The sequence below is a fragment of the Oncorhynchus mykiss genome, chromosome 28 (genome assembly GCF_013265735.2).
Source record: "Oncorhynchus mykiss isolate Arlee chromosome 28, USDA_OmykA_1.1, whole genome shotgun sequence".
In the NCBI taxonomy this organism is placed as follows: Eukaryota; Metazoa; Chordata; class Actinopteri; order Salmoniformes; family Salmonidae; genus Oncorhynchus; species Oncorhynchus mykiss.
In genome coordinates, this window is record NC_048592.1 from 4,003,256 (window position 1) to 4,021,227 (window position 17,972).

Below are 17,972 nucleotides of genomic sequence, written 5' to 3' on the forward strand. Positions count from 1 at the left end.
GTGTGTGTGTGTGTGTGTGTGTGTGTGTGTGTGTGTGTGTGTGTGTGTGTGTGTGTGTGTGTGTGTGTGTGTGTGTGTGTGTGTGTGTGTGTGTGTGTGTGTGTGTGTGTGTGTGTGTGTGTGTGTGTGTGTGTGTGTGTGTGTGTGTGTGTGTGTGTGTGTGTGTGTGTGTGTGTGTGTGTGTGTGTGTGTGTGTGTGTGTGTGTGTGTGTGTGTGTGTGTGTGTGTGTGTGTGTGTGTGTGTGTGTGTGTGTGTGTGTGTGTGTGTGTGTGTGTGTGTGTGTGTGTGTGTGTGTGTGTGTGTGTGTGTGTGTGTGTGTGTGTGTGTGTGTGTGTGTGTGTGTGTGTGTGTGTGTGTGTGTGTGTGTGTGTGTGTGTGTGTGTGTGTGTGTGTGTGTGTGTGTGTGTGTGTGTGTGTGTGTGTGTGTGTGTGTGTGTGTGTGTGTGTGTGTGTGTGTGTGTGCGCCCGCCCACCGGACAGTCTGGTCGGAGAGCCATCCGGCAGCACAGTTTGCATAGCCATTGTAGAAAACTGCCCACAGCTGGGTCGGCGTGGCGATGAGGGCAGAGTTCTCCTGACAGACCCACTGGGCGTCATCGAATGAGAGGGCGTAACGGTCACTAGGAGACCGGTAATGGAACACAACACCTGAGAGGAGAGACACAGAGGTGAGGTGACAGACAGACACATTCTCTTTCTTCTCTCTCTCTCTCTCTCTCTCTCCCCCTCGCTTGTATTTTTCTCTTTCTTGCTCAACACCTCAAGGACACACACATACAGCACACGTATTCACAACAACAACAAAAACAAGCACTCAATTTGAGCAGCGTACGACACAGCCACACACAGGTTTGGGTTGTGATGCCAAGTGTGTATTTGTCTCAGACAAACAGATGGGAGCTTGTACAACCAATTAGATCATTAGGATGTTCATTCACTGGCGAAGGTCACCCAATGAAATGTTACTCTCCATGTGGCATTGTAAGACACTAAATGATTATGCTAATATTAACATCGGAATGTAGAAGATGTTTTTTCTCCCTTTTGTTCCCTCCCCTGCATCTGCAGCAGTATATCGGATGTCCGTGATATTGCCCGACTTTGACAGATTATACAGGTGCGCTGGTCGGCAACCAAATAGGTTCACCTATTTTCTCAAAACATAAATAAATTGTAAAATCATAAGTTCAATACAGCTGAAAGTTACAGGGCATCTAAGTGGGAGCAACAAGCATTGGATCTGCACTCTTATTTTAACTGAAAGCCTATTGGAAACAGATCAATTGGAAAACCGCTGTGCTCTTTTAGCTGCTTTTCATGGAAGAGCAGTCACAGGGTACTTGTCATTGGTATTCAATCCATGTGCTTAATATTAATGACAGTGTTACTGACTATTAGTCAGTTAATATGAACCCGTAATGACAACACAAACAGAAGCACAGAAAAGTAAGACTGGAGAAAGTAATTGTGATATTGATATGATGAATCAATGTAATTAGTGTTGAATGAGATAAAGGAGGCTTTGTCCCAACACTCAATGGGAAGGACCAATGGTCATTAAGTAAAAGGTCACATTTTCACACTGAGGTTTCTAAGATGCCATTAATGATCATTTGAAGGGACAAAGAGCTTGGTTATCCACCGTATGGATTTGTCTAGCTTTCAGAAATATAATAAGTAGGCTTTTTCACTATTGATGAACTCTACTCCACAACTGTAAAAAATGAGAAGTGACTCACAAAACACACTAATTCAAGAATTCAAAGAAGGTACTTCTTGTAATTGTTGCAAACAAAGATATACTGTATTAAATCGGAGAGAAAACTTCAATTACAACGACATGCAGTCAGTTACAGTATAAACTCCTCACCCATGACCACAAGGGGCAATACGTCTCGCTCGTAGTTGTCGCCCACGACAACCTGGCAGTGGTAGGTGCCTGTGTCGTTGCTACGGAGGCCTGAGATCTCCATGGTAGCATTTAGGTTGTTGGCAGCGTATCCAAGCAACCTGACCCGCCCAGCGAAAGCCTTATTCACCTTCACCACGTCACCTTTGGCAAAGAGTTACAAAATATGTTTGTTTTTTCTATGAAAGTGTATACTCTACATAATTTGGTCATAATGAATGACCTGTTTATTTCATAGTGTAATACAAAAATCCAAATGTGGCGTGTGTAAGTGTTGATTGAAATGAATATCCTACTGGTTGAAACAGTCTACGACCATGTTGGTTGAAACACTATCATTGAATCATTAGCTTTAATTTCAGACTATTGTTACTTTCTTTACCTTTGGCTGAGAGAACCATCTGCTCCAGGGGATCCCCCATTCCTCCACGCAGTACCCAGGTTCGGGTCCACTGGATATGGGGAGGCTGGCTAGAGGGGCTGGGCTCACTGGGCTTGTGGGTGAAGACGCAGGGGAGGTGAGCGAACCCGGCCAGTGGCTCTTGTACGGTAGGGTGGATGACTCTACGCATGTTCACTATGGAGGCTGCCTCGCTCACGCCTAAGGAGAGGAAGAAGAAGAGGCAGGGTGGATGACTCTACGCATGTTCACTATGGAGGCTGCCTCGCTCACGCCTAAGGAGAGGAAGAAGAAGAGGCAGGGTGGATGACTCCACGCATGTTCACTATGGAGGCTGCCTCGCTCACGCCTAAGGAGAGGAAGAAGAAGAGGCAGGGTGGATGACTCTACGCATGTTCACTATGGAGGCTGCCTCGCTCACGCCTAAGGAGAGGAAGAAGAAGAGACAGGGTCATGAGGGAAAAAGAGAAGAAGAGACAGGGTCATGAGGGAAAAAGAGAAGAAGAGACAGGGTCATGAGGGAAAAAGAGAAGAAGAGACAGGGTCATGAGGGAAAAAGAGAAGAAGAGACAGGGTCATGAGGGAAAAAGAGAAGAAGAGACAGGGTCATGAGGGAAAAAGAGAAGAAGAGACAGGGTCATGAGGGAAAAAGAGAAGAGACAGGGTCATGAGGGAAAAAGAGAAGAAGAGACAGGGTCATGAGGGAAAAAGAGAAGAAGAGACAGGGTCATGAGGGAAAAAGGGAAGAAGAGACAGGGTCATGAGGGAAAAAGAGAAGAAGAGACAGGGTCATGAGGGAAAAAGAGAAGAAGAGACAGGGTCATGAGGGAAAAAGAGAAGAAGAGACATGGTCATGAGGGAAAAAGAGAAGAAGAGACAGGGTCATGAGGGAAAAAGAGAAGAAGAGACAGGGTCATGAGGGAAAAAGAGAAGAAGAGACAGGGTCATGAGGGAAAAAGAGAAGAAGAGACAGGGTCATGAGGGAAAAAGGGAAGAAGAGATCAAATGTACTCCTATGCGTTCACTCAATATGGGGGCCTATCTACCCATCATTGGCTTGAATGGTAATTCTATTTCTATGTAAGATCCTCAAGTAAGCTAAGACAGACAGGAGTAATGGTTAGTTCCGTCAGTTTGGTCTATTAGAGCCAAGCCAATTACCTATTGAGAGAGCAGAAGAGGAATGAGAGGAGCTGAGATTCCAGGGAGCCATACTTAACCAGACCTCTGGGATTCATTACCAGAGTAACACTCAGAGAATGTTCCGGAACCCAACTCGGTGAAACTCCATTCCAGTAGAGGTGACACAACAGCACTGTGTAGAGTCACACACACACACACACACACACGCACACACACACACACACACACACACACACACACACACACACACACACACACACACACACACACACACACACACACACACACACACACACACACACACACACACACACACACACACACACACACACACACACACACACACACACACACACACACACACACGCACACACACACACACACACACACACACACACACACACACACACACGTGCGTGCATGCACACGCACACACTTGACACATGGCTGGGTAGACAGATAATTAATTCCAATTTCAGTATGCTTATTTCATCACATTCATATCTGCATTCATGCACCTGCTTTCCCTCTCTCGCTCTCTTTCTCCTCTCTCTTTTTCTGTCCCCCATCCCCCTGTTTCTTTTCCCCCTCTTTCATTCTCTCCCCTCTCTACCACTAACCTCTCTGTCCCCCCTTTCCTCTCTTCTCCTTTCCCTCACTCCCTCTCCCCTCCCCTCCCCTCCCCTCTCTTTGATTTGATTGGACGTAAATGTGTCGGGACGGTGTTTGCCGCACAAAGAACAGGGTTCATCACTCTGCAGGTGGGCATCAGTAGTTCGCTCACTCCAGATGCCGTGAGATACAGCCTCAGGGTAACCATGGAAATGGGAATACCGGTAAAGGCCAACTACAAGGCTCTCCCATCTGCATTTAGATTGGAATGTCTTCACTAGTGGAACCCCCCCCCCACCCCCCCCCCCCTAGAGAGAATCCCCATGTCAGTATTCTAACAATCAGCTTTATCCCCAAGCCAGAAGTAATCACAAACATTGTTTGGTACGTGGAGAGAGAGAGAGACAGACAGAGAGATGAACACAGATAACTGTGAATGGAAAAACAGATGGAATTGACAGCAGAAAAAGGAAAGAGGGAGACTTCTAAAAATGGAAATAAGGGGGGTGATGACACGGAGGACTTTTACTGTCATCAACAGAAGCCGCTCTACTATTGTATGCTCGTCAGAGTGGCAAACCGTGTGTAGATCTTGCCAGTATTAGGCCTTACGAAGTGTCAATCAAGGATGTATTGTTCCTCTCATTTGTCTCATTCTTGTCCCTGCCTATTACTAATGGTTGACAAGTTTCATGCAGTGCAGCGCTGACATACAGGAGCCCTGACAGTGATATGAGAGAGAAGCACGTTATTCAGTCGTGTCTGTTCTGCTACTGCATAGCTGTCTTCACTTGTGCCGGGCTCGTCAAATAGGATGGTTCCTCAGCTTCATGTCAATAAGTGATAGATATACAATCACACACACACACATCAAAGCCCAGCAGAGTCAAAGACCTCGAGGCATTCTCTCCCAGCAAATGCATGCCTTTCCATCCCCCAGCCATCCATCTATTAGCTGGGATATCCATGGCAACAGCAGCTGGAGGATAGTGTCCAGATAGGTTGTGTGGTGTGTGGGGGAAGGTTAGGGAGGAGAGTGATATACCGTAACCTGTGAGTGGCCTCTAAGACCCTTCGTCCATCTGAGCAACAGAGAGCAATAACACACACGTACATGCACGCGTGTACCAGACACGCACGCACACACACACACACTCTCTCTCACACTCAATTACATTACAGTATCTGCTTTTGAGCCAAATCCCATTAAGTTCTTTCAAATAATGTAGACCATGACGGAGACGAAACGAGGAAAGATTGGTAACTACAGACGTAGGACCTTAATTTGATCACTCTTTTGTTGCTTACACTTTTCCTGGCAGGAAATGCAAACCTGTAGTGTATTAGAGGTTCTGAAAGGCTTCTAAAGTTTGTCATTTCCACTTTAATGTCAGATTTGATTAATCAAAAAATGTATCAATCCCTACAAAAAAGAATCCACATAATAATTCCCATTTCCTGTTGCTGAATGATTATTATTCTGCAGTAGCAAACTGGGTCAAATGAAGATCCTACATCTGTATCTAAGCCTATTGGGACACAGTCAGTTTGTGGTTCCTGTAACATCACAGGTTTTAACCACATGCTTAGATAGACTTCCTGTTTTCGTTGCTCCAGCGCAGGACAATTTGACGCAGTGTAATTGAACAGACGGTCAACTAAAGTACCATCAATGGGTCTGGAACAGTTCCAGCACACTCCCACAGAGCCTGTCTGCAAACATCCACATCGTGTTTCTCCGTTACAACATTCAAACTACACAATCAAAAAGTAGTAGCAGTCAACATTACTACTGATCCGAAACTTGTTCGCTCGGGCCACATTTTCGGCTTCTATTTTCCAAAAATTGTGCCTGGGATTTCCAGCAGCACCTCGTGTTGATGATGTGTTGTCCACCAGCTTCCCAGAAACTGAGGGCTGAAACCAGTGTGTCAGAATGAAGGATGAGCAGAAACTGAGGGCTGAAACCAGTGTGCATGTCAGAATGAAGGATGAGCAGAAACTGAGGGCTGAAACCAGTGTGCATGTCAGAATGAAGGATGAGCAGAAACTGAGGGCTGAAACCAGTGTGTCAGAATGAAGGATGAGCAGAAACTGAGGGCTGAAACCAGTGTGCATGTCAGAATGAAGGATGAGCAGAAACTGAGGGCTGAAACCAGTGTGTCAGAATGAAGGATGAGCAGAAACTGAGGGCTGAAACCAGTGTCAGAATGAAGGATGAGCAGAAACTGAGGGCTGAAACCAGTGTGTCAGAATGAAGGATGAGCAGAAACTGAGGGCTGAAACGAGTGGATGAGCACAGATAAGAGCACTCACCTAGGCCAGCACACAGAAGCAGCAGCAGAGACGGGACAGCCTGTCGACCAGGTACATGCACAGCCACAGCCATCCTGGACCTGCAAAGAGAGAGAGAGAGAGGGGGGGGGGGGGGGGGGGGGGGGGTGAGAGAGAGAGAGGGAGAGAGGGGGTGAAAGAGAGGCAGAGAGGGGAGAGAGTGAGAGGGGGATAGACGGGGACAGAGACCATTATGATTCACGTTGCATGGTTAAAGTAGTATTTGTCTGTCAATCTCTCACTCTCTCTCTTCCACTTCTCCCCAGGTACATTCTGTAGGTCAATGGGCTATGAGCACGTACACTGTGTGTGTTCCGTGTGTCCTGTCCTGTATGTGTACCTCGTGTTGCATCCCCTCACCAAAGAGTGAGCTGCATAGATATTAAAAGCTTATTTTGTCTCCATTCTTCTATTGTATTATGCAAGAGGACAGAATCTTTGCGCTACGCCCTGTTGAGCTGCTAGATCACTTTCAATGTGCGCAGACATGGCGACCTTTGACCTATTATCCATGTTGGAAATCCTGAACCACATGAGGAATGAGCCTCTGGCAGAGAGGGAGTCGTGCAGAGAGCCTGGCTGCGTGCCCAACCCCTCTCAGTCAACACAGAAAGACAAGACAGAAGTAACATTGACAGTAGAGCATCTAAGAATGGCTGAGGGGGATGGAGCATTCAAAGAAATGGAATGTGGGTTTGGTATCTTTGTGGTATAGGAGGAAACTGTGCAAACTGACAATAACGTTTTATTCCATCTTTCTCCCATTCCTGAAAATGCGTTGCCTCTTCGCCTACTGTACAGCCACGCTTGCAATACAATCAGCTCTGAATTTAAATGGCTTAGAGGACATGTCCATAGGATGAGGAAAATCAGTCGAGCATTCAAAGGGTGTATAGACAAGCTACGTAAAGATCAAATGATTTGTGCGAAGAACTGGCAACTGGGAAATCCTGTGTTCAGACGGTTTTGCATGTACCAGGGCAACTCCAGCTGTATACTAACCAGCCTCACCCTACTGACTACAGCCATTGGATGTCGTTGATGCCCTCTTCTAAGACTCCTTTCTGCACGTCTTCCCTTATTTCACAACCAGAGTTGTCTTAGGCGGAGAAAATAACTCAAAGAGGCTCTAGACTGTGTCGGTGAATGGGGCTGTCCATTCTGAATGTATGGTCTGACTACAAGACATTCAAAGAGGGCCGACAGAGCACACAGTAGAGATCTAACCAGGCAACCACCACTGTGATAGACAGGTCTGGGAGAAGGGAGATACAGTCTTGCTCTGTGTTGAGCTGCTGTCCATCAGTGCAGAACAGCAAAGGCCCTGAACCCATGCCTTAGCTATCATGACTTCAGCAGGAAAGGAAGCCTATCCCCCCCTCCCACCCCCCTGCCTCAAAGCATTCCACCAAGTCTTTCAGTGGGATTCTCCCTTAAAGCTTGCTATGGAGGATTTCCGGCACTTCCAAACCTAAATGGAAATTGAAGGATGAAACTGCTATGCGCCACAAGAGAAATTGAAAACCAGTGAAATACACAGCATTGATCCATCCATCTTTCCACCCCATGTTTGTGTAAGGAAGGGGGACACCTCTAAATTACTCCCTACGATCGCATACATCTAGTGGGCATGAGCTCTCTCCCCGGCCCGCTCTCATTACCACAGATATGAGCAGGCTTGTGTGTGTGTGTGTGTGTGTGTGTATCTCTACAGTATACGCCTTCCAACTCAGCTCAGACTCACATAAATAGAGTCAGCAGTGACTGAGGGCCGTTCAGTCCCTTCAGTTAATCAACCCACTAGCTGCTCCGGTCTGGATTCATGATACACAGGCACCTGAGAACACTTCATCTGTCTCAGTGACACACACAAACACACACAAATTACCACCAGCCCAGTGGGAATGCTCTTTCCCAGAGGAGGCAAGAAAAGCAACGTGCGCACACACACGCCATGCTGACACACGTCACACATACAACACATAACAAACCCCGTATGTTCTTTGTGGGATCTGCTGTCCCCTCTACCTGGCCGTGGATAGAGTATCGCTCTAGTCTCCTTCCACTGGCAGAGGACCTACACGGCCTTCAGAGAGTATTCACACCCCTTTTCCCACTTTTTCTTCTGTTACAGCCTGAATTGAAAATGGATTCAATTGAGATTTTGTGTGACTGGCCTACACGCAATACCCCATAATGTCAATACCCCATAATGTCAATACCCCATAATGTCAATACCCCATAATGTCAATACCCCATAATGTCAAAGTGGAAGTATGTGTTTTTATATATATTTTTTTTTACAAAAGAATACAAAATGAAAAGCCGAAATGTCTTGAGTCAATAAGTATTCAACCCCTTTGTTATGGAAAGCCTAACTAAGTTCAGGAGTAAAAATGTGCTTAACAAGTCACATTATAAGTTGCATGGACACACTCTGTGTGCAATAATAGTGTGTTTAACGTGATTTACACTGAGTATCCCTTTGAGCATGATGAAATTATTAATTACACTTTGGATGGTGTATCAGCACACCTTGTCACTAAAAAGATACAGGCGTCCTTCCTAACTCAGTTGCTGGAGAGGAAGGAAACTGCTCAGGGATTTCACTATGAGGCCAATGATGACTTTAAAACAGTTACAGAGTTGAATGGCTGTGATAGGAGAAAACTGAGGATGGGATCAACAACATTGTAGTTACTCCACAATACTTACAAATGACAGAGTGAAAAGAAGGAAGCCAGAATATTCCAAAACAATCCTGTTGGCAATAAAGTGCTAAAGTAAAACTGTAAAAAATGTGGCAAAGAATTCACTTTATATTTGGGGAAAATCCAACACAGCACGTCACTGAGTACCACGCTTCATATTTTCAAGCATGGTGGCGGCTGCATCATGTTATAGGTATGCTTCTTATCTGCAAGAACTAGGTTGTTGTTGTTGTTTTTTTTTTGGGGGGGGGGGGGTAAAAATAAACTGAATAGAGCTAAAAATCCTAGAGGAAAACCTGGTTTAGCATGCTTTTCAACAGACACTGGGTGGAATGTTCACCTTTCAGAGGGAGAATAACCTAAAACACAAATTCAAACATACACTGGAGTTGCTTATCAAGACAACATTGAATGTTCCTGAGTGGCCAAATTACAGTTTTGACTTACAGTGCATTCAGAAAGTATCACCTTACAGCCTTCTTCAAAAATGTATCACATTTTTTTTTCTCATCAATTTACATAAAATACCCCATAATGACGAAACAAAAATAGGTTTTGCAAATGTATTAAAATAAAAAACTGAAATATTGTATTTATATAAGTATTCAGACACTTTGCTATGAGACTCAAAACTGATCAATGTTTCCATAGATGTTTCTACAACTTGATTGGAGTCCACTTGTGGTAAATTCAATTGATTGGACATGATTTGGAAAGGCACACACCTGTCTATATAAGGTCCCACAGTTGACAGTGTATGTCAGAGAAAAAACCAAGTCATGAGGTCGAAGGAATTGTCCGTAGAGCTCAGAGACGGGATTGTGTCAAGGCACAGATCTGGGGAAGGATACCAAAAAAAATGTCTGCAACATTGAAGGTCCCAAAGAACACAGTGGTCTCCCTCATTCTTAAATGGAAGTTTGGAACCACCGAGACTCTTCCTAGAGCTGGCCGCCCAGCCAAACTGAGCAATCGGGGGAGAAGGGCATTGGTCAGGGAGGTGACCAAGAACCTGATGGTCACTCGGACAGAGCTCTAGAGTTCCACTGTGGAGATGGGAGAACCTTCCAGAAGGACAACCATCTCTGCAGCACTCCACCAATCAGGCCATTATGGTAGAGTAGCCAGACAGAAGCCACTCCCCAGTAAAAGGCACATGACAGTCCACTTGGAGTTTGCCAAAAGGCACCTAAATGACTCTCAGACCATGAGAAACAATATTCTCTGGTCTGATGAAACCACGATTGAACTCTTTGGCCTGACTGCAAAGCGTCATGTCTGGAGGAACCCTGGCATCATCCCTAACGTGAAGCATGGTGGTGTCAGGACCTCAGACTGGGGTGAAGGTTTACCTACCAACAGGACAACGACCCTAAGCAATTGGCCAAGACAACGCAGGATTGGCTTCGTGACAAGTCTCTGAATGTCCTTGAGTGGCCAGAGCCCGTACTTGAACCCTGTACGGGCTCTGTGCAGTAACATTCCCCATCCAATCTCACAGTCTGAGAGTATCTGCAGAGCAGAATGGGAGAAACTCCCCAAATACAGGTGTGCCAAGCATCATAGCCAAGAAGACTCGAGGCTGTAATCACTGCCAAAGGTGCTTCAACAACTGAGTAAAGAGCCTGAATACTTATGTAAATTTGATATTTTATTTATTTATTATTTTATTTTTATTTTTTTCATATGCAAAAGTTTCTAAAAAACAGTTTTTGTCATTATGGGGTATTGATGAGGGGAAAAAAACTATATAATCAATTTTAGAATAAAGCTGTAATTTAACAAAATGTGGAAAAAGTTAAGGGGTCTGAATACTTTCTGAAAGTCTGTCTAGCAATGATCAACAACCAACTTGACAGAGCTTAAATAATTTTTTAAAGGATAATGTGCAGTGTGCAATCCAGGTATGCAAAGCTTTTAGAGACTTGCCCAGAATGACTCACAGCTACCAAAGGTGATTCTAACATGTATTGACACAGGGGTGTGAATACATACACTACCAGTGAAAAGTTTTAGAACACTTACTCATTCAAGGGTTTTTCTTAATTTGACTATTTTCTACATTGTATAATAATAGTGAAGACATCAGAACAGTGAAATAACACATATGGAATCATGTAGTAACCAAAAAAACTGTAACACAAATTAAAACACAATGAAAACACAAATGTAACATATTTTATATTTCAGATTCTTCAAATAATCACCCTTTGCCTTGATGACAGTTTTACACACTCTTGGCATTCTCGCAAACAGCTTCACCTGGAAGGCTTTTCCAACATTCTTGAAGGAGTTCCCACAAATGCTGAGCATTTGTTGGCTGCTTTTCGTTTACACTGCGGTCCAACTCATCCCAAACCATCTCAATTTGGTTGTGGTCAGGTGATTGTGGAGACCAGATCATCTGATGCATCACTCTCCTTCTTGGTCTAATAGCCTTTACACAGCCTGGAGGTGTGGTGGGCCATTGTACTCTTGGCAAACAAATGATAGTCCCACTAAGCGCAAACCAGATGGGATGACGTATCGGGCTGTAACAACAACATTTGGAATATCAAGGGGTATAAGTCAAGGGGTATGAATACTTTGGGAAGGCACTGCAAGTCTCAATGCCTCCTGGGAAAAGGAGGAGGTCAGTAACTGTTCAATAGTGTTTCATGAGTTAATTAAGAGGACACACTTTCGTTGACAACAACAACCTGGGGAAAAGATTGCAGGCCCCGGTTGATGCAACAGACTATTAAACTTCCCTTGATATTTCATTACATGTCAATCTAGGAAGAGATGAAAGAAGAGAAACAAAGAGGACGACAATGGAACGTTCAGTCATGATGACTGTGTGTGTGTGTGTGTGTGTGTGTGCCTGTGTAAGTGTTTCTCTTTTATAGAGCATAGAGCATAGAGCATAGCATTGTTTTATAAAGAGAAACCGTTTCATAAAGCAAAACTGTCAGACGTTGCGTCATGTTTTTTTACTCTCGCTGGGGACCTGGCAGCTGAAAATGACTTTCCTCTCTTTCCTCCTCCTTAATCATGTCTTACAAAAACAATGACCTCTTCAGAGCGGCGGAGGGCTCCAAATGATGGACAGACTAAGTGAGGGGTAGAGAGGAGAGGCGAGGGCCACTTTCAAACCAACTAGTAAAATAATGCCAAATCGAACTGCCAATTTGAAATTTAAAAGCTCTTTGAAAATGGACAGGCTGGCACAGGTGGTAACCTGGCATAATGCTATTCGCATTGCTGTGATACAGTGTGGACTGGGGCTGTACCTCATAGGTGGTCTTGCGCTTTGACATTGAGGATGGGTTTTAATTGCTATACTTCTAGGAGCAGAACATTGTTTGTGCCATCATTTTGAGAAGGTAATGTGCTAGGTAATATTTGATCATCTGTGAGAACATCATTCTTTATCCCTATAGGCTCAGCATGGCATTGTGACATAATAACAGGAAAGACTAAATGACTCAGCAACAGAAAAACCTAAGTCATGGGCACATTTGTCTAGGAAATAGAAAGTAGACAAAGAATTGCACAGTAATTACTTAAGACATTATCAGAAGTAGCTACCCGACTACAACTCCCCTCCACCCGCCAAATCCAAATCCTCATCTGAAGATCTGAACACCAGGAAAGGTAATGGAGCTGAATCAGGCATTATTCTCTCCCTGCTACCCTCCCCCAGGTATTTTGATCTGTGTGTTTGCCTAGTGACACACACACTTTCCACTTGTGTGTCGAATAAGTCTGGTGAATAATCACACTCAAAACAGCTAATGACTCATGAAATGCTGCTGGTGGGAATCGTGAGAAGAGAGAGGCTCTAAAAGGAGCAACGTGGTCTCAGGGAAATGTGTATTATTCTGGGACACTCCATTTAGTATGATGTTACGTTAGGTTAGGTTCAATTATAAATGGAATAGCGGTCTTCCAATAGCATACCTGGCCATACAATAGCATATGAATTAGAATATATAGTACTATACATCTTACCTGGCCATACAATAGCATACGAATTAGAATATATAGTACTATACATCTTACCTGGCCATACAATAGCATACGAATTAGAATATATAGTACTATACATCTTACCTGACCATACAATAGCATATGAATTAGAGGATATATAGTACTATACATCTTACCTGGCCATACAATAGCATACGAATTTGAATATATAGTACTATACATCTTACCTGGCCATACAATAGCATACGAATTAGAGGATATATAGTACTATACATATCATATGAATTGGGTGATGTAAGTTATCATATGTCTTGGAGAACGTATAGTATTATATGTCTTTCTCTGAGACCAGCTTGTTTGTTGCATTGTAACAACAATGGAGAATTTACATTGGTGGTGAGGTGAACTAATAACAAAGGTTACGATCATTCACTTCTAAAGTTGGGGGAACTAAAAGGACAAAGGTGAGGTTAATTGGGTTAAGTTTAGAATAAGGGTTAGGGGAAGGGGTCAGCTAAAATTCTACAGTTGTTCCAAACGTGACTCGAACATGCAACATTTGGAATGCTAGATGGTTGCGGATTACGACCACCCATCCTCCCCGACCAACCTCCCTACTTTTGTTTCTGTCTAAAGTAACTAGTCCATTTGTAGGTATCAAACGCCTTGGAGGTGCTCAGAAATACAGAGAGTAAGTTTCGTATGGCTCTGAGACCAGGCTGAGAGGAAAGGAGAGGTGAGTAGAGGAATCAGGGAGGAATCAGAGAAATACGGAGAGTAAGTTTCGTATGGCTCTGAGACCAGGCTGAGAGGAAAGGAGAGGTGAGTAGAGGAATCAGGGAGGAATCAGAGAAATACGGAGAGTAAGTTTCGTATGGCTCTGAGACCAGGCTGAGAGGAAAGAAGAGGTGAGTAGAGGAATCAGGGAGGAATCAGAGAAATACGGAGAGTAAGTTTCGTATGGCTCTGAGACCAGACTGAGAGGAAAGGAGAGGTGAGTAGAGGAATCAGAGAGGAATCAGAGAAATACGGAGAGTAAGTTTCGTATGGCTCTGAGACCAGGCTGAGAGGAAAGGAGAGGTGAGTAGAGGAATCAGAGAAATACGGAGAGTAAGTTTCGTATGGCTCTGAAACCAGGCTAAGAGGAAAGGAGAGGTGAGTAGAGGAATCAGGGAGGAATCAGAGAAATACGGAGAGTAAGTTTCGTATGGCTCTGAGACAAGGCTGAGAGGAAAGGAGAGGTGAGTAGAGGAATCAGAGAAATACGGAGAGTAAGTTTCGTATGGCTCTGAGACCAGGCTGAGAGGAAAGGAGAGGTGAGTAGAGGAATCAGAGAGGAATCAGAGAAATACGGAGAGTAAGTTTCGTATGGCTCTGAGACCAGGCTGAGAGGAAAGGAGAGGTGAGTAGAGGAACAAGGGGGGAATCAGAGAAATACGGAGAGTAAGTTTCGTATGGCTCTGAGACCAGGCTGAGAGGAAAGGAGAGGTGAGTAGAGGAATCAGAGAAATACGGAGAGTAAGTTTCGTATGGCTCTGAGACTAGGCTGAGAGGAAAGGAGAGGTGAGTAGAGGTATCAGAGAAATACGGAGAGTAAGTTTTGTATGGCTCTGAGACCAGGCTGAGAGGAAAGGAGAGGTGAGTAGAGGAATCAGAGAGGAATCAGAGAAATACGGAGAGTAAGTTTCGTTTGGCTCTGAGACCAGGCTGAGAGGAAAGGAGAGGTGAGTAGAGGAATCAGAGAGGAATCAGAGAAATACGGAGAGTAAGTTTCGTTTGGCTCTGAGACCAGGCTGAGAGGAAAGGAGAGGTGAGTAGAGGAATCAGGGAGGAATCAGAGAAATACGGAGGGTAAGTTTTGTATGGCTCTGAGACCAGGCTGAGAGGAAAGGAGAGGTGAGTAGAGGAACAAGGGGGGAATCAGAGAAATACGGAGAGTAAGTTTCGTATGGCTCTGAGACCAGGCTGAGAGGAAAGGAGAGGTGAGTAGAGGAATCAGAGAAATACGGAGAGTAAGTTTCGTATGGCTCTGAGACTAGGCTGAGAGGAAAGGAGAGGTGAGTAGAGGAATCAGAGAAATACGGAGAGTAAGTTTCGTATGGCTCTGAGACCAGGCTGAGAGGAAAGGAGAGGTGAGTAGAGGAATCAGAGAGGAATCAGAGAAATACGGAGAGTAACTTTCGTATGGCTCTGAGACCAGGCTGAGAGGAAAGGAGAGGTGAGTAGAGGAATCAGAGAAATACGGAGAGTAACTTTCGTATGGCTCTGAGACCAGGCTGAGAGGAAAGGAGAGGTGAGTAGAGGAATCAGAGAGGATTCAGAGAAATACGGAGAGTAAGTTTCGTTTGGCTCTGAGACCAGGCTGAGGGGAAAGGAGAGGTGAGTAGAGGAATCAGAGAGGAATCAGAGAAATACGGAGAGTAAGTTTCGTTTGGCTCTGAGACCAGGCTGAGAGGAAAGGAGAGGTGAGTTGAGGAATCAGAGAGGAATCAGAGAAATACGGAGAGTAAGTTTCGTAAGGCTCTGAGACCAGGCTGAGAGGAAAGGAGAGGTGAGTAGAGGAACAAGGGGGGAATCAGAGAAATACGGAGAGTAAGTTTCGTATGGCTCTGAGACCAGGCTGAGAGGAAAGGAGAGGTGAGTAGAGGAATCAGAGAAATACGGAGAGTAAGTTTCGTATGGCTCTGAGACCAGGCTGAGAGGAAAGGAGAGGTGAGTAGAGGAATCAGAGAGGAATCAGAGAAATACGGAGAGTAAGTTTCGTATGGCTCTGAGACCAGGCTGAGAGGAAAGGAGAGGTGAGTAGAGGAACAAGGGGGGAATCAGAGAAATACGGAGAGTAAGTTTCATATGGCTCTGAGACCAGGCTGAGAGGAAAGGAGAGGTGAGTAGAGGAATCAGGGAGGAATCAGAGAAATATGGAGAGTAAGTTTCGTATGGCTCTGAAACCAGGCTGAGAGCAAAGGAGAGGTGAGTAGAGGAATCAGAGAGGAATCAGAGAAATACGGAGAGTAAGTTTCGTATGGCTCTGAGACCAGGCTGAGAGGAAAGGAGAGGTGAGTAGAGGAATCAGAGAAATACGGAGAGTAAGTTTCGTATGGCTCTGAAACCAGGCTAAGAGGAAAGGAGAGGTGAGTAGAGGAATCAGGGAGGAATCAGAGAAATACGGAGAGTAAGTTTCGTATGGCTCTGAGACCAGGCTGAGAGGAAAGGAGAGGTGAGTAGAGGAATCAGGGAGGAATCAGAGAAATACGGAGAGTAAGTTTCGTATGGTTCTGAGACCAGGCTGAGAGGAAAGGAGAGGTGAGTAGAGGAATCAGGGAGGAATCAGAGAAATACGGAGAGTAAGTTTCGTATGGCTCTGAGACCAGGCTGAGAGGAAAGGAGAGGTGAGTAGGGGAATCAGGGAGGAATCAGAGAAATACGGAGAGTAAGTTTCATATGGCTCTGAGACCAGGCTGAGAGGAAAGGAGAGGTGAGTAGAGGTATCAGAGAAATACGGAGAGTAAGTTTTGTATGGCTCTGAGACCAGGCTGAGAGGAAAGGAGAGGTGAGTAGAGGAATCAGAGAGGAATCAGAGAAATACGGAGAGTAAGTTTTGTTTGGCTCTGAGACCAGGCTGAGAGGAAAGGAGAGGTGAGTAGAGGAATCAGGGAGGAATCAGAGAAATACGGAGGGTAAGTTTCATATGGCTCTGAGACCAGGCTGAGAGGAAAGGAGAGGTGAGTAGAGGTATCAGAGAAATACGGAGAGTAAGTTTTGTATGGCTCTGAGACCAGGCTGAGAGGAAAGGAGAGGTGAGTAGAGGAATCAGAGAGGAATCAGAGAAATACGGAGAGTAAGTTTCGTATGGCTCTGAGACCAGGCTGAGAGGAAAGGAGAGGTGAGTAGAGGAATCAGAGAGGAATCAGAGAAATACGGAGAGTAACTTTCGTATGGCTCTGAGACCAGGCTGAGAGGAAAGGAGAGGTGAGTAGAGGAATCAGGGAGGAATCAGAGAAATTCGGAGGGTAAGTTTCGTATGGCTCTGAGACCAGGCTGAGAGGAAAGGAGAGGTGAGTAGAGGAACAAGGGGGGAATCAGAGAAATACGGAGAGTAAGTTTCGTATGGCTCTGAGACCAGGCTGAGAGGAAAGGAGAGGTGAGTAGAGGAACAAGGGGGGAATCAGAGAAATACGGAGAGTAAGTTTCGTATGGCTCTGAGACCAGGCTGAGAGGAAAGGAGAGGTGAGTAGAGGAATCAGAGAAATACGGAGAGTAAGTTTCGTATGGCTCTGAGACTAGGCTGAGAGGAAAGGAGAGGTGAGTAGAGGAATCAGAGAAATACGGAGAGTAAGTTTCGTATGGCTCTGAGACCAGGCTGAGAGGAAAGGAGAGGTGAGTAGAGGAATCAGAGAGGAATCAGAGAAATACGGAGAGTAACTTTCGTATGGCTCTGAGACCAGGCTGAGAGGAAAGGAGAGGTGAGTAGAGGAATCAGAGAAATACGGAGAGTAACTTTCGTATGGCTCTGAGACCAGGCTGAGAGGAAAGGAGAGGTGAGTAGAGGAATCAGAGAGGATTCAGAGAAATACGGAGAGTAAGTTTCGTTTGGCTCTGAGACCAGGCTGAGAGGAAAGGAGAGGTGAGCAGAGGAATCAGAGAGGAATCAGAGAAATACGGAGAGTAAGTTTCGTTTGGCTCTGAGACCAGGCTGAGAGGAAAGGAGAGGTGAGTAGAGGAACAAGGGGGGAATCAGAGAAATACGGAGAGTAAGTTTCATATGGCTCTGAGACCAGGCTGAGAGGAAAGGAGAGGTGAGTAGAGGAATCAGAGAAATACGGAGAGTAAGTTTCGTATGGCTCTGAGACCAGGCTGAGAGGAAAGGAGAGGTGAGTAGAGGAATCCGGG

General features: G+C 45.1%; 1 protein-coding gene across 5 annotated transcripts in view; it reads right to left on the reverse strand.

Annotated features, from left to right (window-relative positions):
- The window catches only part of LOC110509197 (neurocan core protein), a 128,490-nt gene that overhangs the window by 44,619 nt on the left and 65,899 nt on the right, over positions 1-17,972 (reverse strand). For all 5 annotated transcript variants that reach the window (XR_005040220.1, XR_005040219.1, XM_036966524.1 and 2 more), the window contains 4 exons: positions 6,382-6,461; positions 2,293-2,511; positions 1,872-2,054; positions 475-649 (listed from right to left, as the gene is read on the reverse strand). Coding sequence is in view for 3 of the 5 variants with exons in the window: in XM_036966524.1 (XP_036822419.1) it covers positions 475-649; positions 1,872-2,054; positions 2,293-2,511; positions 6,382-6,454 (650 nt within the window). In the remaining 2 variants the exon portion in view is untranslated. The remainder of the gene's footprint in view (positions 1-474; positions 650-1,871; positions 2,055-2,292; positions 2,512-6,381; positions 6,462-17,972) is intronic.